Source organism: Eretmochelys imbricata, chromosome 9, assembly GCF_965152235.1.
Source record: "Eretmochelys imbricata isolate rEreImb1 chromosome 9, rEreImb1.hap1, whole genome shotgun sequence".
Lineage (NCBI taxonomy): Eukaryota > Metazoa > Chordata > Testudines > Cheloniidae > Eretmochelys > Eretmochelys imbricata.
The window spans coordinates 55877679-55900180 of NC_135580.1; the positions used below are offsets into that span (position 1 = coordinate 55877679).

Sequence of the window (22502 nt, forward strand, 5' to 3'; positions counted from 1 at the left end):
GAATCTCGGTGCTTTGACACAGCACGGTCTCCCCTCCCTGGTGCAAGGCAGGTGGCTTCCTCTTGCAGTCCCTCTCCCTACCTCCTGAAGAGCTCTGGGGCAAGAATTCACTGGTGCAGCTGGCTGGTCACCCTGTGTTGGCTCCTTTAATGCTTTGGCTGAACCCTCCGCAGGGGTCTAGCACACCCTCCCCTCACTCCCTGCTCTTCTGCAGCAGAAGAGAAAGCCAGACTTCCTCCTTCCCAGCCACTCCAGTGTCAGTGCTCCCCAACCTCCCACTCTTGCAGGGAGCTGGAGAACAGCCTCTTTACAGTTGGTCTTTGCTGAAGACCAGAGAATGATGGTTGCCAGGAATTCAGCCAGCGGCGGGCAGTGCTGTAATTCAGAGGTCTGCAATAGCCATGAAATGATACCAATAATAATAATAATTCTTAGCCTGTCCATAGTGCATCTCTCTGTAGAGCTCCCAGGTGGATTCACATCACTATCTCCATTCCACAGGCAGAGCCATATGAACTTAAGGGACTTGCCTAAGGCCACCCACCAAGTCACTGGCAGAGTTGAGCTCAGAACCCAGATCTCTCAACAACTCTCCAGCTCAGATCCCTCACCTTGTTCCAATCTGTGTATCTGTCCATGTGAATACATGTGGCACTATTAACACCCAGGCATTTCCTGCACACCGAGCTCATCGGGGATCCTCAGTCTCTGGCATCAGAATGTTTCCCTTGCAAGTGGCCAGAACAACATGGCTACTCCTTGCTATTAGCTATTAGCAAAGTGTTTTGCACTCAGACACAGCAGACTTGAGGGGTTTAGGTATCAAGGTGCCCTACAAGGGGTAAGGAAAGAATAAGCCATGTGCACAACATGTGCAGCCTGACCTGAAGGAGGCAGGAATTGAGCTGGGTTATTTTTTTTTAATTATTATTACCACAGAGCAGGAGATTTTTATAAAAATACATCATTATGCAAGACCCTTTGGTGCTGACCATAATGCTACTACTACAAACTTTCCAAAGAGGCACCATGGAGTAACCAGCAGTAATTTCCTGAAACACTCAGCCTCCCCTATTGGCTAGCCTAATGCAACAGCTGAGTTTGATGATGTGTGTGTAATAGTGATACGCTGGGGCATTTCATACAGTTATTCATGACTCTGGGGAACCTACAAAGGTAACAAGGTCCATTTAGAACCACTTAAGTGCTGAAAGCCCTTCTGCTTTGCTATCAGGGACATCAACACATTAAGATCCTGAGCCTGCAAACACTTTCCCATGACACTTTGCACATGGGAGGAGTCCCACTAAATTCAGTGGGACCTGTCAAGGTTCCTTCCCCACTCTGAACTCTAGGGTACAGATGTGGGGACCTCCATGAAAACCTCCTAAGCTTACTTTTACCAGCTTAGGTTAAAACTTCCCCAAGGTACAAACTATTTTACCTTTTGCCCTTGGACTTTCGCTGCCACCACCAAACGTCTAACCAGTATTATTATTATCAGGAAAGAGTCCGTTTGGAAACGTCTTTCCCCCCAAATCTTACACCCCCTTTCCTGGGGAAGGTTTGATAAAAATCCTCACCAATTTGCATAGATGACCACAGACCCAAACCCTTGGATCTTAAGAACAATGAAAAAGCAATCAGGTTCTTAAAAGAAGAATTTTAATAGAAGAAAAAGTAAAAAGAATCACCTATGTAAAATCAGGATGGTAAATACCTTACAGGGTAATTCGATTCAAAACATAGAGAATCCCTCTAGGCAAAACCTTAAGTTACAAAAAGACACAAAACCAGGAATATCCATTCCTTTCAGCACAGCGTATTTTCTCAGCCATTTAAACAAACAGAATCTAACGCATATCTAGCTAGATTACTTACTAAATTCTAAGACTCCATTCCTGTTCTGTCCCCAGCAAAAGCATCACCCAGACAGACAGAGAGAGAGAGGCTTTGTTTCTCCCTCCCCCCAGCTTTTGAAAGTATCTTGTCTCCTCATTGATCATTTTGGTCAGGTGCCAGCGAGCTTATCATAGCTTCTTAACTCTTTACAGGTGAAAGGGTTTTGTCTCTGGCCAGGAAGGATTTTAAAGGTGTTTACCCTACCCTTTATATTTATGACAGGACCACTCATGGGCATAAAGGTACTTCATGTGTCAAAGGGTGTGATTTCACTGCAGAGTTAGCCCAGGCCATCTGCACCCATGCTACAGAAGTGAGGCGTAGGGGAACATGTGGGGTCAAATGCCCCCCCATATTGGCCTGCTGGGGGTTGGGAGGAGGGAGAGGGACTCTGTCCTCCTGCTGTGCCTGCCCCTGATGTGCTTGACCCCTGTACCAGGCAGCTGGGCTGCGTGGGAAATGGAGGCGGTGGAAGCAGCCGTTTCTCAAGCTGGCTGCTCTGGGTCACTGCTTTGTGCAGCACGGGGGCTGCCTGAGAGATCCTGGCTGGGGAGATGGTGGGACACACACACACATGCCTCCACCCCTGCCTGGGCCCAGCTGCTGGGGACAGGGGACAAGTGAGCAGGAGTCCCCTCTCCCCCGCCCCTGGCATGTTTCCGGCTCGCTCAGCTGCAGTCCCTGGTAGCCAGGTCCGTGGCGGGGATAGGGGACAGCCTGCTGCTGCTGCCCCAGCCAGGCTCTCTCTCAGGCAGCTGCTTCACCGCAGAATAGTGAGCGGAGCCGCAGGCTTGAGCTACCTGAGAAGCGGCTCCCTCCTGCTCCCCTCCAAGGCCTGGCTGCCAGGGAGAGCGACCAAAAGTGCTGGGGGGTACACAGCAGAAGAAGGACAGAGCCCTCCCCTCACAGATGGGGAGAGCATGTGCTGGGTGCAGGGCGGGGTGGGGTGTCGCTGGGCAGAGGAGATACGTGGGGCAGTCACGTGTCCTCCCCTTTAGATTGTGTCTACCCCTGCATATGGGGAGGTACAAGTCATCTATAGCACAGGTGTGAGCAGCCACACCCTGGTTACTGGGTCCTCACTGGTGCTTGGCTCCCCTGGGTGTCACTTCGACTGCTGGGGCACAGCCCATAGTCGTTAGTATTGCACTAAGCTGAGTGGCTCTATGATTGCTTCCTATGTCTGTCATACTGGGCACGCAGTGGGAATTGTGAGAAGGCACTGAAGGACTATCAGCACTCTGAGGAATTTAGACTGCATCCTCGCTGCAAAGTGGGCGGCTATCAGCCCGAGTGAAAACAGCACATGGGCTCTAACACATAATCCAGCCAGTCTGGCTGGGCTGGGCTGAAAGCACCATAAAATGGGAGACAGGTTTGAGCGAGTTAGGGGCAATACAAACCAACCCTGTAGGGAAGACAGTGTTTGCAGTGTCTCCTGTTTATTAGTGCCTTGTGCATGCATGCTGCTGTACAGACACTGAGTAGCTGATGATTTATACATTATTTGTTGTTGTTATTATTATTGTAACACCCAGTGCAAAGTGCTCTACAAGCAAGGAACAAAAAGACAGCCCCGTCCCAAAAAGCTGACAAGTTAAATATGTCTAAGGCTATGGTAGCACTTTTGTCAGTAAAACTTAGGTCTCTCAGGGGTGTGAAAAAACACCCCCCTGACTGACCTAAGTTTCATCAACAGAAGCACTGGTGTGGACAGTGCTATGTTGGTGGAAGACATTCTCCTGCCCACACAGCTACTGCCACTTGTTGGGGGTGGTTTGATTATGCCAGCAGAAGAACTCTCTCCCGCTGGCATAGAGCGGCTACATGGGAGACCTTACAGCAGAGCAGCTGCCAGTGGCACAGCTGTGCCACTGTAAGGTCTCTAATGTAGACATAGCCGAAGAAACAACACGTGGCTTCAGCTAGACAAACAGATGGAGGAGCAGAAGGACACAGTCCTGGTCTAGTAGAACATAGCCACACACTCAAGGAATCAATTTTGAAGAACTTCAAGGAGAGGAAAGTGATCAGGAATAGTCAGCATGGATTCACCAAGAGCAAGTCATGCCTGACTAACCTAATTGCCTTCTATGATGAGATAACTGGCTCTGTGGATGAGGGGAAAGCAGTGGACGTGTTATTCCTGGACTTTAGCAAAGCTTTTGATATGGTCTCCCACAGTATTCTCACCAGCAAGTTAAAGAAGTATGGGTTGGATGAATGGACTATAAGGTGGATAGAAAGATGGCTAGATTGTACGGCTCAACAGATAGTGATCAATGGCTCCATGTCTAGTTGGCAGCTCGTATCAAGCGGAATGCCCCAAGGGTCAGTCCTGGGGCCGGTTTTGTTCAATATCTTCATTAATGATCTGGAGAATGGCATGGACTGCACCCTCAGCAAGTTTGCAGATGACACTAAACTGGGAGGAGTGGTAGATATGCTGGAGGGTAGGGATAGGATACAGAGGGACCTAGACAAATTGGAGGATTGGGCCAAAAGAAATCTGATGAGGTTCAACAAGGACAAGTGCAGAGTCCTGCACTTAGGATGGAAGAATCCCATGCATTGCTACAGACTAGGGACCAAATGGCTCGGCAGCAGTTCTGCAGAAAAGGACCTAGGGGTTACAGTGGACGAGAAGTTGGGTATGAGTCAAGAGTGTGCCCTTGTTTCCAAGAAGGCCAATGGCATTTTGGGATGTATAAGTAGGGGCACTGCCAGTAGATCGAGGGACGTGATCGTTCCCCTCTATTCGACATTGGTGAGGCCTCATCTGGAATATTGTGTCCAGTTTTGGGCCCCACACTACAAGAAGGATGTGGAAACATTGGATAACGTCCAGCGGAGGGCAACAAAAATGATTAGGGGACTGGAACACATGACTTATGAGGAGAGGCTGAGGGAACTGGGATTGTTTAGTCTGCAGAAGAGAAGAATGAGGGGGGGATTTGATAGCTGCTTTCAACTACCTGAAAGGGGGCTCTAAAGAGGATGGATCTAGGCTGTTCTCAGTGGTACCAGATGACAGAACGAGGACTAATGGTCTCAAGTTGCAGTGGGGGAGGTTTAGGTTGGATATTAGGAAAAACTTTTTCACTAGGAGGGTGGTGAAGCACTGGAATGGGTTACCTAGGGAGGTGGTGGAATCTCCTTCCTTAGAGGATTTTGAGGTCAGGCTTGACAAAGCCCTGGCTGGGATGATTTAGTTGGGGATTGGTCCTGCTTTGAGCAGGGGGTTGGACTAGATGACCTCCTGAGGTCCCTTCCAACCCTGATATTCTATGATTCTATGAGTCTGACTCACAAGGCACAGTTGCCCAATTATAAGGTTCTCTTGGCTTCTATAGCCACTGTACCTTGTTATAAACATCCTCCCTCCTTTGATGACACTACCGTCCGCAGGCCAGGAGGATTCCTGCCTCACCCCAGAGACCAGACTCCTAGATGGATGGAGACATTTACAGTATTATCACACAGAGAACAGGCAATTGGAAAGAATTTGGATTTGAATTTGGTGGTAGATGTTGGGAGAAGCCCCACAACTTCTTGATATTCACATAGAACATCTTGAGTTAGCTGGGCTTCTGGCAGAGTTGGGGCAGGAGAATTGGGCCCTTTATGTGTGATGCTGGCAGATCACGTGCCAGCTCATGCCAAGGTCCCTCTGTCTCAATCGAACACTGACAAATTCCGAGCTGGAATCCGTCTGGCTCACCTGAGTGTTGGCATGGTTAAAACAGGGGCTAGAATGGTAAGAATGTGTTTAGACTTTATGGACTGCTGGTGAATGACTGCATGCATTCATTTCACTTCTAGCATGTGTATCCTGTGTTATAAGGTAATATTTGAGTGTTTGCACTGTAAGCCTCTGTGACCGTGTAAATCACCAGATAGGAGAGAGACACTAATGAGTGTAAAGTGCTGGTCTCCAACCGAAGGTGTTACATCCTGGCAGAGAACAAAGGTCCATCAACATCAGACAGACAAGAGTGGAGCATTAAAGAGGACAAAAGACTTTGTTGTTTACTCTCCCTCCAACCATGAAGATGAATCTTGCAAGTGAATTCCTCCCATCAGCTGAGTTTGCAGCTCAAAGCAGAAGTGGGTAAGGGCATAGGCTACATGTGACTGTTGAGAGTGGGGGCCACAATTTAAAGTTTGGGGTGGAAGAGCATGTGACCACCCTATGTATTGACTTAGGGTGCAGGAACCTTTCAGCCCCACCTCCCTGGGCCAGAGCAGCCAATCCTGCCGGATCCTAGGGGGCTGGGGCTGCAGGAGCAGGGAGCACATGCCTCTGGGCCAGCCCCAGACCTGAGAAGAGGGGACTCACAGCAACAAAGCTTCTCCCCGGAGCTCCAGCACCCTCGGGGACACCTCAGCAGGGGGAGGAGCATGGGCAATGCCCATAACTGAGGCTGAGCAGAGGAAACCTGCTCCCAGTGCCTTCCCCAGTGACTTCACCCCCTGCACCCAGCCCAGGGCTGCCATAGAATATCAAGGTTGGAAGGGACCTCAGGAGGTCATCTAGTCCAACCCCCTACTCAAATCAGGACAAATCCCCAATTTTTGGCCCAGATCCCTAAATGTCCCCCTCAAGGATTGAACTCACAACCCTGGGTTTAGCAGGCCACTGGTCAAACCACTGAGCTATCCCTCCCCTGAAACCCAGGGCTGACCTGGATGACTGCAGAGCCCTCCCCTGACTGCAGAGCCCCAGGGGCGACAGCTGTTCAGTCAGGAGGGGGCTTTGTATCCAGGTCAGGATTGGGATCACCAGTGGAGCTCTGAGGGGAAGCCTGAGACTGAAAGGTGTTGGTCCCGATCCTGTTTACCCCTTTTTCCAGATCATTTATAAATGTTGAATAGGACTGGTTCCAGTACAGACCCGTGGGGAAATCATTATTTACCTCTCTCCATTCTGAAAACTGACCATTTATTCCTACCCTTTGTTTTCTATCTTTTAACCAGTTACCAAACAATGAGAGGACCTTCCCTCTTATCTTTATTGCTCTGATCCTGGGTATAAGGGACCTGTCTGTCACTCTATGTTAAGGCTGCTATAGAGCCTGAGGAGTTTACACATGATAATTGGTTGGTGAAATTTAAGCACAGAACTCACCACCAATTTGGGGTTTGTGCCCTGGTTCTTAACAGTTTGCCTTGAGGCTGGCACTCGTGGTTTTAAGTCACTGCAGGAAAGCTTGACACTCCTGACTCCTTGAGATTCACGGAGAACACTGAGAGTTAGCATGGCTACTGGCAGAGTTGGGACAGGAGAATTGGGCCTGTTATAAATAATCTTTTTAAAATTCTTGCTTGAAGACAACTAGGCTCCCCCTTGCTTGTTGATGTAGAACATGGCTGTGGTGTTGTCTGTGAGGACTGCCACACAATGGCCATGTAGGTGTCCGTGAAACACCTGACACGCCAGGCGCACTGCCATCAGCTCTCACACATTGATGTGAAGAGATAGCTCAGATCCGGTCCATAGACCCTGCGTTCAGAGGTCCCCGAGGTGGACGCCCCACCCCAGAGATGACACTTCTGTGACTAGGGACAAGGAGCGTTGTAGGGAGTGAAATGGTACCCCTTTGCACACCGACATTGGGTCCAACCACCAGCGGAGGGAGGCTAAAATCGCTTCTGGGACAGTGACCACCATGCTCAGGCTGTCTCGACCTGGCCAATATACTGTTGACAGCGAGGCCTGAAGTGGGCAAAGCTGAAGTCTGGCATGCCTGGTTACATACGTGCACGAAGCCATGTGCCCCAGAAGGCTCAGGCCCATCTTTACCATTGAAGTCGGGAAGTTTTGAAGGCTGCAGACGATGTTTGCCAGCGACTGAAAGTGGGCGTCCAGTAGGAGAGCTCGGGCATGTCTGGAGTCTAAGACTGTCCCGATAAACTCTACTCTCTGGGTTGGTTCCAGAGTCGACCTTTCGGTGTCGAGCAGGAGGCCCAGCTGAGGAACATGTCTATGATGAGTCAAATGTGGGGATTGTACTTGGTCCCTGGTGCGGCCCCGAATAAGCCAGTCGTCGAGATACAGAAACACTTGGATCTGTTGATGATGAAGGAAGGCTGCCATGATGGCCATACACTTGGGGAACACCCTGGGAGCCGTGGAGAGGCTGAAGGGAAGGATGGTAAATTGGTAGTGTTCGTGATTGACCACAAAGCGAAGAAAACGTCTGTGCACTGGATGAATCGCTATGTGGAAGTATGCGTCCTTCATTTTAAGGGCGGTGTACTAGTCTCCAGGATCCAGGGAAGGAATAATGGTCCCCAGTGAAACCATGCAGAACTTCAACTTTACCATGAATTTGTTGAGTCTGCGCAGATCTAGGATGGGTCGAAGCCTGCCCTTGGAGATTAGGAAGTAACAAGAGTAAAAACCCCTGTCCCTTAGCTCTTGGATCCTCCTCAATCACTCCCATGGTCAGGAGCATTTGGACCTCCTATGTAAGGAGTTGCTCGTGAGAAGGAGACCTGAAGGGGGATGGAAAGGAAGGATTGGAGGGAGAGGAGAAAGAAAACTGAGGAGAATATCCCTTTTCCACCATGCAAAGAACCCAATGGTGTGAAGTTATATGGGACCACGCACGGTGGAAATGGGAGAGACGATTTCGAAATGGAGGGGAAGGATCCTGGATGGTGACTGTCATGCCGTCCTCAGGCGCACCTTCAAAAGTTTTGCTTAGGCTCCGCCGGTGGTTTGGGAGGACCCTGATTCTGACTGGGTTTGTGGCTGGTAGATCTCTTCCTACCACCTCACATGCACCTTCTATAAAAGTCCTGCCTCGGTCGAGGACGGTGGTAGGACCATTGAGGCTGCGGCTTAAAGGGCCTGTGCTGGGTAACTGGGGTGTGCATTCTCAGAGAGTGCATGATAGCCCTGTAATCTTTCAGGCTCTGTAGTCTAGAGTCTGTTTTGTCCGAAAACAGGCCCTGCCCATCAAATGGAAGGTCCTTCAGGGTCTGTTGTAGCTCTGGCAGCAGGCCAGATACCTGTAGCCATGAGATGCGTCACATGGCTATGCCCAATGCAAGCATGCTAGCCGCAGAGTCTGCCACATTTAAGGAGGCCTGCAAGGAGGTCCTAGCCACCTTTTTGCCTCTTCCACTATGGCCCCAAACTCATCCCGGGACCCCTGAGGAATTAACTCCTTAAATTTCAACATGGAGCTCCACGAATTATAGTCATAAGGGCTCAGGAGCACCTGTTGGTTCGTGACCCTGAGCTGTAGCCCCCCGAGGAGAAAATCTTGCGCCCAAACAAATCGAGATGCCTGGCGTCTCCCTTTTCGATTTGGGCACCGAACCCTGTTGACCATGCCACTCCCTTTCATTCACCGAGGCCACCACTAGTGAACACGGCTGAGGGTGAGTATAAAGGTACTCATACTCTTTGGAAGGGACAAAGTATTTCCTCTCCACTCCTCTGGCCATCGGTGGGGTGGAGGCAGGGGTTTGCCAGATTGTCTTGGCATTGGTCTGGATGGTGCAGACAATGGGCAAACCTACTCAGGACAGGGCCTCCGCTGAAAGGATGTCCACCACTGGGTCCTCCAACTCCACTACCTCCTCAGCTTGGAGGTACATATTACATGCCACCCTACGTAGAAGGTCTTGGTGGGCATGAAGGTCTATCGGGAAAGAACCCGAGATTGCTGTCCCTGCCACTGCCTCGTCTGGAGAGGACAAAGAGGATGCCACAGGGGCCAGGGAATCCTGTGGCAGAACCTGCTGTGAAGGATCTTGTTGCCCAGGATCTGCTACGCTGGGGTCTGGGGCCTGTGCTGGGGTAGGAGCAGTTGCTTCCATACTCTCTGGAGGAGGACGACTTATGGTGGCCTCTGGTACCTGAGGTTCTGAGTGGGCTGAGTGGGAGGCCATTTACAGAACCCCTTGGGCTTGGTGGTACGCCCACAGGGTCCAGAAGGACCACTGTGAAGGCTCCTGATTAGGGTCTTGGCCTTCTTCCTGCCAGTGACCCACATCACCCTCGCTGTGGCTTGGAGTGGGGTAGGCTGAGCACAAGCTGCCCTCAGATTGTGACGACCGTGAGGCAGAGCGCGAGGGCCAAGGCAGCACGGAGCGTGCCTCCATCAACTCTACGGGGTGTGTTGTGGATCAGTACCGGGTCGCTGAATAGCAGTGCTGCTGCGGCGATGGGGAGCAGTACTGGGATTGAGATCGGTGCTGATGACTGGGCCAGTACTGGGATCCAGATCTGGACCGCGACGACAACCGCCTGCAGGAGCGGTGTTGGGATCAGCTGCAGGAAAGAGATTGGTGCCGGGAGTGATGTCAGAAGCCTAAACAGTGAGTATGACCGATGGCGCAAGTACGACTGGCGCCACAAGAGGGAGCGGCATCGGGACTGCGAGCGGCGTCAGGATGGGAAAAGTGGATGGGAACCTGGGAGACAGTGACCATGAAATGGTCGAGTTCAGGATCCTAACACAAGGAAGAAAGGAGAGCAGCAGAATACAGACCCTGGACTTCAGAAAAACAGACTTTGACGCCCTCATGGAACTGATGGGCAAGATCCCCTGGGAGAATAACATGAGGGGGAAAGGAGTCCAGGAGAGCTCACTGTATTTTAAAGAATCCTTATTGAGGTTACAGGAACAAATGATCACGATGTGTAGAAAGAATAGTAAATATGGCAGGTGACCAGCTGGGTTAACAGTGAAATCCTTGCTGCTCTTAAATACAAAAAAGAAGCTACAAGAAGTGGAAGATTGGACAAATTACCAGGGATGCGTATAAAAATATTGCTCGGGGATGCAGGAGTGAAATCAGGAAGGCCAAATCCCACCTCGAGTTGCAGCTAGCAAGAGATGTTAAGAGTAACAAGAAGGGTTTCTTCAGGTATGTTGGCAACAAGAAGAAAGCCAAGGAAAGCGTGGGCCCCTTACTAAATGAGGGAGGCAACATGGTGACAGAGGATGTGGAAAAAGCTAATGTACTCAATGCTTTTTTTTGCCTCTGTCTTCACGAACAAGGTCAGCTTCCAGACAACTGCACTGGGCAGCACAGCATGGGGAGTAGGTGACCAGCCCTCTGTGGAGAAAGAAGTAGTTCAGGACTATTTAGAAAAGCTGGATGAGCACAAGTCCATGGGGCCAGATGCACTGCATCCGAGAGTGCTAAAGGAGTTGGCGGATGTGATTGCAGAGCCATTGGCCATTATCTTTGAAAACTCATGGCGTTTGGGGGAGGTCCCGGAAGACTGGAAAAAGGCTAATGTAGTGCCCATCTTTAAAAAAGGGAAGGAGGAGGATCCTGGGAACTACAGGCCAGTCAGCCTCACCTCAGTCCCCAGAAAAATCATGGAGCAGGTCCTCAAGGAATCAATTCTGAAGCACTTAGAGGAGAGGAAAGTGATCAGGAACAGTCAGCATGGATTCACCAAGGGCAAGTCTTGCCTGACTAATCTAATTGCCTTCTATGACGAGATAACTGGCTCTGTGGATGAAGGGAAAGCAGTGGATGTGTTGTTCCTTGACTTTAGCAAAGCTTTTGACACGGTCTCCCACAGTATTCTTGTCAGCAACTTAAAGAAGTATGGGCTGGATGAATGGACTATAAGGTGGATAGAAAGCTGGCTAGATTGTTGGGCTCAACGGATAGTGATCAATAGCTCTAAGTCTAGTTGGCAGCCGGTATCAAGTGGAGTGCCCCAGGGGTCGGTCCTGGGGCCGGTTTTGTTCAATATCTTCATAAATGATCTGGAGGATGGTGTGGATTGTACCCTCAGAAAGTTTGCAGATGACACTAAACTGGGAGAAGTGGTAGATATGCTGGAGGGTAGGGATAGGATACAGAGGGACCTAGACAAATTGGAGGATTGGGCCAAAATAAAACTGATGAGGTTCAACAAGGACAAGTGCAGAGTCCTGCACTTAGGACGAAAGAATCCCATGCACCGCTACAGACTAGGGACCGAATGGCTCGGCAGCAGTTCTGCAGAAAAGGACCTAGGGGTTACAGTGGACAAGAAGTTGGATATGAGTCAACAGTGTGCCCTTGTTTCCAAGAAGGCCAATGGCATTTTGGGATGTATAAGTAGGGGCATTGCCAGCAGATCGAGGGACGTGATCGTTCCCCTCTATTCGACATTAGTGAGGCCTCATCTGGAGTACTGTGACCAGTTTTGGGCCCCACACTACAAGAAGGATGTGGATAAATTGGAAAGAGTCCAGCGGAGGGCAACAAAAATGATTAGGGGACTGGAACACATGAGTTATGAGGAGAGGCTGAGGGAACTGGGGATGTTTAGTCTTCAGAAGAGAAGAATGAGGGGGGATTTGATAGCTGCTTTCAACTACCTGAAAGGGGGTTCCAAAGAGGATGGTTCTAGACTGTTCTCAGTGGTAGCAGATGACAGAACAAGGAGTAATGGTCTCAAGTTGCAGTGGGGGAGATTTAGGTTGGATATTAGGAAAAACTTTTTCACTAGGAGGTTGGTGAAACACTGGAATGCGTTACCTAGTTAGGTGGTAGAATCTCCTTCCCTAGAAGTTTTTATGGTCAGGCTTGACAAAGCCCTGGCTGGGATGATTTAGTTGGGTATTGGTCCTGCTTTGAGCAGGGGGTTGGACTAGATGACCTCCTGAGATCCCTTCCAACCCTGATATTCTATGATTCTATGATCGGGACCGGATCTGGGACCGGGAGCAGTGCCATGTTTGCATGCGCGGAGATGGCGGAAGTATTAGGGTTGGCTTGCACCTAGAAGGTACCGTACGAACCGGAGGCGGTGCCGCAATCTGCAATGATGCCGGCTCTGTGAGGGCGATGAGGTTTCGCGCCGCTGCGAACTTCTCCAGTGTTGACAGAAGCCGGGGCTTAACCACGGTCCGGGTTGGGGAGCCTGTGCGCACCTGACTCAACAGCTCCTCTCTCGGTGCTGGAGTCAACAGTGCAGATATTGGTGCTTGTACCCTTGGTCACTCTGGTGCTTGGCGTGACTCCAAGACTGGTATAGCAGATGCTGGTGACTGTTGAGGTGGGACAGTCGTCTCTGGCTTGCGCTGTCTCTTCTGGCCCAGAGACAGAGAATGGCGTTGGGTCACTTGTACTGGCTGTGGTGCTGGAGAGATCTGGTGCCGCGGGCCTCTATCAGACTCCAACTGCAGTGCAGTACCTGATGCTGCCGCCGGGGCACTGCACACCGAAGCACTCGGTGCAGGAACTTGGTGCGTTGATGGAGGGCCTGGGCTAAGGGCCACCTCCATAAGGAGCTGCTTGAGTCTAAAGTCCCGCTCCTTTTTGGTCCGAGGTCTGAACGCCTTACAGATCCTACACTTGTCCGCCTGGTGAGACTCCCTGAGGCACTTCAAACAGGAGTCGTGGGGGTCTCCAATTGGCATAGGCTTTGAGCAGGCTGAGCAAGGTTTGAAACCCAGAGCCTTGGGCATGAGCCCAAGGGGCGGGCAGGGAGGAGGAGAAGCACCCCTTCCAACCCACTAAATTAAGTCTAAACCTATCACTATCTCTTCAACAACTGCAACTATAGAATTATAACAACTATCTAACCACAGGAAGCAAAAAGGCTAGGGAGAGTGGAAGACAGCTATTGCCACAGTATTCTTGTCAGCAAGTTAAAGAAGTAAGGGCTGGATGAATGCACTATAAGGTGGGTAGAAAGTTGGCTAGATTGTCGGGCTCAACGGTAGTGATCAATGGCTCCATGTCTAGTTGGCAGCCGGTGTCAAGTGGAGTGCCCCAGGGGTCGGTCCTGGGGCCGGTTTTGTTCAATATCTTCATAAATGATCTGGAGGACGGTGTGGATTGCACTCTCAGCAAATTTGCGGATGATACTAAACTGGGAGGAGTGGTAGATACGCTGGAGGGGAGGGATAGGATACAGAAGGACCTAGACAAATTGGAGGATTGGGCCAAAAGAAAGCTGATGAGGTTCAATAAGGATAAGTGCAGGGTCCTGCACTTAGGATGGAAGAATCCAATGCACCGCTACAGACTAGGGACCGAATGGCTAGGCAGCAGTTCTGCGGAAAAGGACCTAGGGGTGACAGTGGACGAGAAGCTGGATATGAGTCAGGAGTGTGCCCTTGTTGCCAAGAAGGCCAATGGCATTTTGGGATGTATAAGTAGAGGCATAGCGAGCAGATCGAGGGACGTGATCATCCCCCTCTATTCGACATTGGTGAGGCCTCATCTGGAGTACTGTGTCCAGTTTTGGGCCCCACACTACAAGAAGGATGTAGATAAATTGGAAAGAGTCCAGCGAAGGGCAACAAAAATTATTAGGGGTCTGGAACACATGACTGATGAGGAGAGGCTGAGGGAACTGGGATTGTTTAGTCTGCAGAAGAGAAGAATGAGGGGGGATTTGATAGCTGCTTTCAACTACCTGAGAGGTGGTTCCAGAGAGGATGGTTCTAGACTATTCTCAGTGGTAGAAGAGGACAGGACAAGGAGTAATGGTCTCAAGTTGCAGTGGGGGAGATTTAGGTTGGATATTAGGAAAAACTTTTTCACTAGGAGGGTGGTGAAACACTGGAATGCATTGCCTAGGGAGGTGGTGGAATCTCCTTCCTTAGAAGTTTTTAAGGTCAGGCTTGACAAAGCCCTGGCTGGGATGATTTAATTGGGGATTGGTCGTGCTTTGAGCAGGGGGTTGGACTAGATGACCTCCTGAGGTCCCTTCCAACCCTGATATTCTATGATTCTATGATTCCACAATTCCAACAACCATCACGGGTGGTAAGAAGGAACTGAGGGGGCGCTGGGTCAGCTGGGGTATATATCCAGCGCCATGAAGAAGCCACTCCAGGGGGCTCCACAGCCGACCCACCAGGTGTTGCTAGGTTAAAAATTCTCCGATTGTGCATGCGGTGCACACACACCTATAGATTCATAGATTCATAGATATTTAGGTCAGAAGAGACCATTATGATCATCTAGTCTGACCTCCTGCACAACGCAGGCCACAGAATTTCACCCACCACTCCTACAAAAAAGAAACCTCACACCTATATCTGTGCTATTGAAGTCCTCAAATCGTAGTTTAAAGACTTCAAGGAGCAGAGAATCCTCCAGCAAGTGAGCCGTGCCCCATGCTACAGAGGAAGGCGAAAAACCTCCAGGGCCCTCCAATCTGCCCTGGAGGAAAATTCCTTCCCGACCCCAGATATGGCGATCAGCTAAACCCTGAGCATATGGGCAAGATTCATCAGCCAGATACTACAGAAAATTTTTTCCTGGGTAACTCAGATCTTATCCCATCTAATAACCCATCACAGGCCATTGGGCCTATTTACCATGAATATTTAATTATCAAAACCATATTATCCCATCATATCATCTCCTCCATAAACTTATCGAGTTTAATCTTAAAGCCAGATAGATCTTTTGCCCCCACTGCTTCCCTTGGAAGGCTATTCCAAAACTTCACTCCTCTGATGGTTAGAAACCTTCGTCTAATTTCAAGTCTAAACTTCCTGGTGGCCAGTTTATATCCATTTGTTCTTGTGTCCATATTGGTACTGAGTTTAAATAATTCCTCTCCCTCTCTGGTATTTATACCTCTGATATATTTATAGAGAGCAATCATATCTCCCCTCAACCTTCTTTTAGTTAGGCTAAACAAGCCAATCTCCCTGAGTCTCCTTTCATAAGACAAGTTTTCCATTCCTCGGATCATCCTAGTAGCCCTTCTCTGTACCTGTTCCAGTTTGAATTCATCCTTCTTAAACATGGGAGACCAGAACTGCACAGAGTATTCCAGGTGAGGTCTCACCAGTGCCTTGTATAACGGTACTAAAACCTCCTTATCCCTACTGGAAATACCTCTCCTGATGCATCCCAAGACCACATTAGCTTTTTTCACAGCCATATCACATTGGCGGCTCATAGTCATCCTATGATCAACCAATACTCCAAGGTCCTTTTCCTCCTCCATTACTTCTAATTGATGCGTCCCTAGTTTATAACTAAAATTCTTGTTATTAATCCCTAAATGCATGACCTTACACTTCTCACTATTAAATTTCATCCCATTACTATTACTCCCAGTTTACAAGGTCACCCAGATCCTCCTGTAGGGTATCCCTGTCCTTCTCTAAATTAACAATACCTCCCAGCTTTATATCATCCAATTGGAATGATATATCACCTAATTGGAATCAATGCGAGCAAGCACTCGAAGAAGAATAGGGTGATCATATGTCCTGTTTAACCACTGGCCTAGATATCATGATTTTTGTGGGGAAACTGGGCATTTGTCCCATCTGCTCTTGCAACTGATGACTTGTGGTGGCAGCAGTGCAGAAGTAAGCGTGGCAATACGGCAATGCAGAAGTAAGGGGGGGGGGCATGGTATTGACACCCTTACTTCTGCATTGCTGCTGGAAGCGGCACTGCCTTTTCAGAGCTGGGCAGCTGGAGAGCGGCAGCTGCTGGCTAGGAATCCAGAGGTGCCAGAGTTATGAACTGCAAAGCCTAGAGGTGCTGGGGCTTAACCCTGGCAAGCTCCAGCACAAATTAAGGACTGCCCACATGGTGGGGCTTGGATGAGCAGTGACACCAGGTAGCTCATATTCTCTCAATGCAGAGAGGTGAGGAGAGGGCAGGGGAGGAGGGAAATAAGAGCAGAGTGGGTCAGAGAGAAGCACAGAGAGGAGAGGGGCAGAAGGGTCGAAATCTACTACCAGTGTCCTGTTTTCAGTTTAGGGAATTATCGTCCACTCTAAGTACAAAAAAAGAACTATTAAGCAACACTGTAATTGAGCCCAGACAGGCGTAGGGAAGGGGGGCTTTCTTAAATAGCGTGTCCTTCAGGGGAGACAGACTGACAACCAGATGGATCTGGGCTCTGCTAAGAGAAGGTGAGTTGGTTCTGTTCTGGTCCTGTGATTGAAGAGGGAAGCCAATCACACTTGGAGTGAAGCACAAGGCTAGATGAAACTAAACGTGCATGTAGGCTGGTTGCTATTCAGTGCTTTGCTCCCGCTGTTAAATCACACACTTTGCTGTGAGAAGACTGTGGTAAACGCAAGCGTCTAAGTCCCAGTCAGCCCTGCAGCAGGATGAGCAGTTGGTCCCACTAACAAGGTGGTACAGCTGGTTCCTGGTCTCAGAGTGGGAGAATCACGAGATCACACCCGGGACAGGTAAGGACAAGAAGCTGAACACCTGAGGCAATGCCCTCAGAGAGAGCAGAAAGGGGGCAGAGGTGCAGCTAGCCCTAGAACCACGACAGTACTGCTGAATTACTATTGAGTATGTGTATTATCAGTCCAGCTGAGATCCATCCCCACTGTGCGTACACGTCGGGAGAGAGTCTCTGCCCTGCACGTCTGACAGTCTCAATAGACAAGACAGAACAGAAGGAGTCTCATTCCCATTGTACTGGTGGGGAGCTGAGGCCCAGAGAGATGATGTGATTTGCCAAAGGTCAGAAAGGGAGTCCATGGCAGAGCTGGGAATTGAACCCAAGTCTGCTGGCTCCTTGTCCCAAGCCTCAAATACAAGCTTGTCCCTTGGGCGGGCGGGGCTTTCCCTGAGCTGTTAGTGATTGCCTGTCCATTCAAAAACACTGAGTTCCTGTAGCAAAGACTCCGCCCCTTGCAGGACAGCTGGACCATGAAGGCTCCAAGGAGGCAGATAGACAGAGGCTAGAACAGTGGGGTTGGATGCTTTGCTTCCATAGGCTCCTCTGAAGATCCCAATCGGAGCGTGCTGGCCACGTCCCAGTGTAAGGTAACTTGCATGTGAGACCAGTAGCTCTGCAGCAACAGCCAAGGAGCTGTGACCCAAAAAGCGAATAGAAAAAAGGTCTCCAGCAACTCCCTTCCTGACACCTTCTCTCCCTTGGCACCATCCCCACCAGCTCCAGCTCCACAGCCAGCCACCAGCAGAGCCTAACACAATGGGGACAGTCATGGGTCTGTTTGAGTAGCTGTTCAGAGGGAACAGCTCCAGGCCAGGCCGGTGGCTCCATATTTAACATGCCAGATTTGTGGAGGAAGGTAATAGGAATTATTTGGAGTTACAATTATTTCATAGAATCATAGAATATCAGGGTTGGAAGGGACCTCAGGAGGTCATCTAGTCCAACCCCCTGCTCAAAGCAGGACCAATCCCCAATTTTTGCCCCAGATCCCTAAATGGCCCCCTCAAGGATTGAACTCACAACCCTGGGTTTAGCAGGCCAATGCTCAAACCACTGAGCTATCCCTCCCCCCAACCATTTCTGCTCTTCTTGGTGGGAACCTTTGTCTAGCGAAGATTGTCACAGCACGCTGAGAGCAGGGAGCATAGCACAGAGCGCCTCCTCCTGAAGAGGGGCAGAAGAGCTCTGCACTGGACCTTCGGGCACCAGAGCGTGGCAACAGCCTGTGAAAACTGGGCTATTGTCTCTCCCACTTCGGCACGCCTGAGGAGACATCAATGGGCCATGCTTACATGACAGTGCATCACTCACATATTAGTGACCTGGGGCTTTGGGGCAACATGGGTCCCCTGTGGAGCGTAGGAACCAGAGCTATGGAATCTGTGATGAACCCACTACAGGACCCTTTTCTGTGTCTGCCTCCTGCTGAAATGCCCACTCCACTCAGCTGCAGCAAAGAGAGACAGAGCACGGAGAGCAGGTCCCAGGAACATCATGGGAATGCCTCTCTCTCCTCCCTGGCTGGTCTTGGAGAGCATTCTGCCCAGCAGGGGCCCAGCCCCTGCAATTAACAGTGGGAAGGAGACAACTCTGACGATGGAGTAATTGCATAAAGGGTCTCTTGTAAAGGAGAGCTCACAGAGGGTGCGTTTCCCTTCTCTAGCTCCAATGTTCTCAAAGTCCAGGCCCTGCTTAGGAAATGCCAGGGTGTGGGAGTTAGGAGAACCAATTGTCAGAGTGAATTAAGTGGTTTAACAAACCCCAAAGGCCACTGGGAGCTCTTAGACAGCAAGCGTGTAACCCCATTTTTTGAGGACCCAAGATGCTCAAGATGCTCAAGATGCCCAAGAAAAATCATGGAGCAGGTCCTCAAAGAATCAATCTTGAAGTACTTGCATGAGAGGAAAGTGATCAGGAACAGCCAGCATGGATTCACCAAGGGAAGGTCATGCCTGACTAATCTAATCGCCTTTTATCATGAGATTACTGGTTCTGTGGATGAAGGGAAAGCAGTGGATGTATTGTTTCTTGACTTTAGCAAAGCTTTTGACACAGTCTCCCACAGTATTCTTGTCAGCAAGTTAAGGAAGTATGGGCTGGATGAATGCACTATAAGGTGGGTAGAAAGCTGGCTAGATTGTCGGGCTCAACGGGTAGTGATCAATGGCTCCATGTCTAGTTGGCAGCCGGTGTCAAGTGGAGTGCCCCAGGGGTTGGTCCTGGGGCCGGTTTTGTTCAATATCTTCATAAATGATCTGGAGGATGGTGTGGATTGCACTCTCAGCAAATTTGCGGACGATACTAAACTGGGAGGAGTGGTAGATACGCTAGAGGGGAGGGATAGGATACAGAAGGACCTAGACAAATTGGAGGATTGGGCCAAAAGAAATCTGATGAGGTTCAATAAGGATAAGTGCAGGGTCCTGCACTTAGGACGGAAGAATCCAATGCACCGCTACAGACTAGGGACCGAATGGCTAGGCAGCAGTTCTGCGGAAAAGGACCTAGGGGTGACAGTGGACGAGAAGCTGGATATGAGTCAGCAGTGTGCCCTTGTTGCCAAGAAGGCCAATGGCATTTTGGGATGTATAAGTAGGGGCATAGCGAGCAGATCGAGGGACGTGATCGTCCCCCTCTATTCGACATTGGTGAGGCCTCATCTGGAGTACTGTGTCCAGTTTTGGGCCCCACACTACAAGAAGGATGTGGATAAATTGGAGAGAGTCCAGCGAAGGGCAACAAAAATGATTAGGGGTCTAGAACACATGACTTATGAGGAAAGGCTGAGGGAGCTGGGATTGTTTAGCCTGCAGAAGAGAAGAATGAGGGGGGATTTGATAGCTGCTTTCAACTACCTGAAAGGGGGTTCCAAAGAGGATGGCTCTAGACTGTTCTCAATGGTAGCAGATGACAGAACGAGGAGTAATGGTCTCAAGTTGCAGTGGGGGAGGTTTAGATTGGATATTAGGAAAAACTTTTTCACTAAGAGGGTGGTGAAACACTGGAATGCGTTGCCTAGGGAGGTGGTGGAATCTCCTTCCTTGGAAGTTTTTAAGGTCAGGCTTGACAAAGCCCTGGCTGGGATGATTTAACTGGGAATTGGTCCTGCTTCGAGCAGGGGGTTTGACTAGATGACCTTCAGGGGTCCCTTCCAACCCTGATATTCTATGATTCTATGATTCTATGCTACTAGTTGGAGAGCAGCTTGAGACAGAGTTACTGGGTGAAGTTCTCTGGCCTGTGCTATGCAGGAGCTAGGACTAGCTGACCACAATGGCCCCTTCTGGCCTAAAGTTCTACCATTCTGTGAATGTCGGTGCTGAGGTCTTGGAAAAAAAGGCCAATCCTGCTGATTATCTTATTCTGATTGCACTTCCAGAATAGCAGTAGCCACCAAAAGCCCTAAAAATCACTCCCTGATCTATTCAAGAGTTTTTCCCATCTTCACCAGTACCTATACTTGCTGCCTCCACAGAGAGGAGTGACTGCCTCTATGACTCTCAGGGTTACAGAATACCTTTCTGCCAGGATAAGGGAGATGATACATTTCCTTGCAGAGCTAGAAAAACTAGTCTCAGGAAATCAGGCCAAGTGCACAGATTTTTCTCCCGAGTTTTTCCTCCCCTGTGCCAGCTGTAGCTAGAGTTACTGTGCCAATCCAATACTGAGAGCCGAGTGCTGACATCCATGGACATAAACTGACTGATCATTGCGCACTGAAAGGACTGGGGAGAAAGCATCCAGCCAGAGGCTCTACAGGAGGTGCGGCCAATGGGTAGTTTAAATGTAAGACCTTTGGCTGTTGTTCATCCGCGTAGCTCCCCTGGCTTCTGATTCATGCCAGCTCATGATCTGCCCCAATGTTATGCGTACCCACGATGAATTCCATACCTCCCTCCTATTTGTTTCTCAGTGGCTGCCCATCAGCACTCATGAAATGCCATGTAAAGATGGGGCACCCACCCCAGAAACCAGCTGGCCAGCCTGGCAGAGATTGTTCCACACCGAAAGGGATTCAGATGGATTTAAACCCAGCACTCACCCTCTCACTGATGGCATGGTGCTTGCTTGCCAGCTCATCCTTCTCTGCCCGGGTGTGTGCCAGCAGGTCCTCAAGGCGTGAGAGCTCCTTCTGCAGCATACGGTTTTCTTCTTGCATATTGAGTGGAGATGTTGTTTCCCACAGAGCTGGAAGGAACAAGAAAGGTGGATTAGCGGTGTGAGAAGGTCCAACCAAGCAGGCCACGTGGAGAGCTAGCTGTGGCATCAGCCTTCGTGGCAGGAAGAATGACCTTGTGGTTAAACCACTGAACTGGGAATCAGAAGATCTGGGATCAATGTCCAGCTCTGCCACAGAATGCATGCATGCCCCTGGGTGAGTTACTTAATCTCTCTGTGCCTCAGTGTCCCTTCTGTAAAATGGGGATAATAATCCTTCCTTTGTCTATTTAGATTGTAAACTCTTTGAAGCAGGAACTAGATGTACATAACCTACCTCAGTGGGGCTCTGATCTCACCTGGGGGGCCCCTAGATGCAACAGTATATACATATTACCATGGTGATTGATACCTGCTCCCTTAGGGCGGGACAGGTTTGCTGTCACTCTCCTGTGTCATATGTTGCTGACAATCAGGCACAAAGTTGATCCTGTGACTCTCCCAGCCCTGCTGCAAACCACCTAAAAACACTTTCCTCGTTTTTTCCACATACTCAGAATAGATTGGCTGGTTACTCTCACCTGGGAGAGTGAGAGTTGAATTCAGTTAAATTATTTAACATTTAAAGCATTTCTCTTCAGGATCCAAGGGGCAGGTTTGGATCATTTAAAAATACCCAGATTATTCCAGCTAGCTGAATGGACCCCTTAACTATCCCTCCTACCCCACCAGCCCCATTGCTCACTCAATCAATTCCCCACTGCAATGCTGATTTCCCTGTATGCCTTCTCCAACCTAAGACAGACGCTTCTTGGGCACCCCATGGCCCCTCTCCTGGCCCAGAAGAGCTCATGCCCATCCTGTACCTTGGGATGACTCTTCTGCCAGACTCTCAGTGATGATCTGCCGAATCCTGGCTGGAACTGGGGTGGGCGTGGCTCGGTCCCCTGCTCCTCGCACAGTCAGTGTCTTGTCCTCCTTGCTGGCTTCTGGGCTCAGGACCGTGTCCTCTAGTTTCTGAAACATAGGTGTATGTTACCCTTTGGCTGGAACCTGGTCAGACAATCATGAATGCTGAGTAGACCTTAACCAAACCAGAGTGCAGGGGGCTGGCAGAGCTCATCATGCTGTCAATGGATGCTAGCATACCCTGGCTGAGAAACACGCATACCCCATCCCACACCCTCAGCTGTCCACATAGGCAGCTCTTTAGCAGGGGGCTACAATTTCAGGGTGACTCCAGCCCAGCTGCCCCTTCCATTGCAGGTCTGCCCCTTTAAGGGGG

General features: G+C 49.9%; 1 protein-coding gene across 1 annotated transcript in view; it reads right to left on the minus strand.

Moving 5' to 3' along the window:
• CROCC2 (ciliary rootlet coiled-coil, rootletin family member 2) overlaps positions 1-22243 on the minus strand; it is a 183974-nt gene extending 161731 nt beyond the window's left edge. The window contains exons 1-2 of the mRNA XM_077825540.1: positions 22084-22243; positions 21102-21247 (exon numbers count right to left, since the gene is read on the minus strand). Coding sequence (XP_077681666.1) covers positions 21102-21247; positions 22084-22243 — 306 coding nt within the window. The remainder of the gene's footprint in view (positions 1-21101; positions 21248-22083) is intronic.
• Positions 22244-22502: the final 259 nt, after the last annotated feature.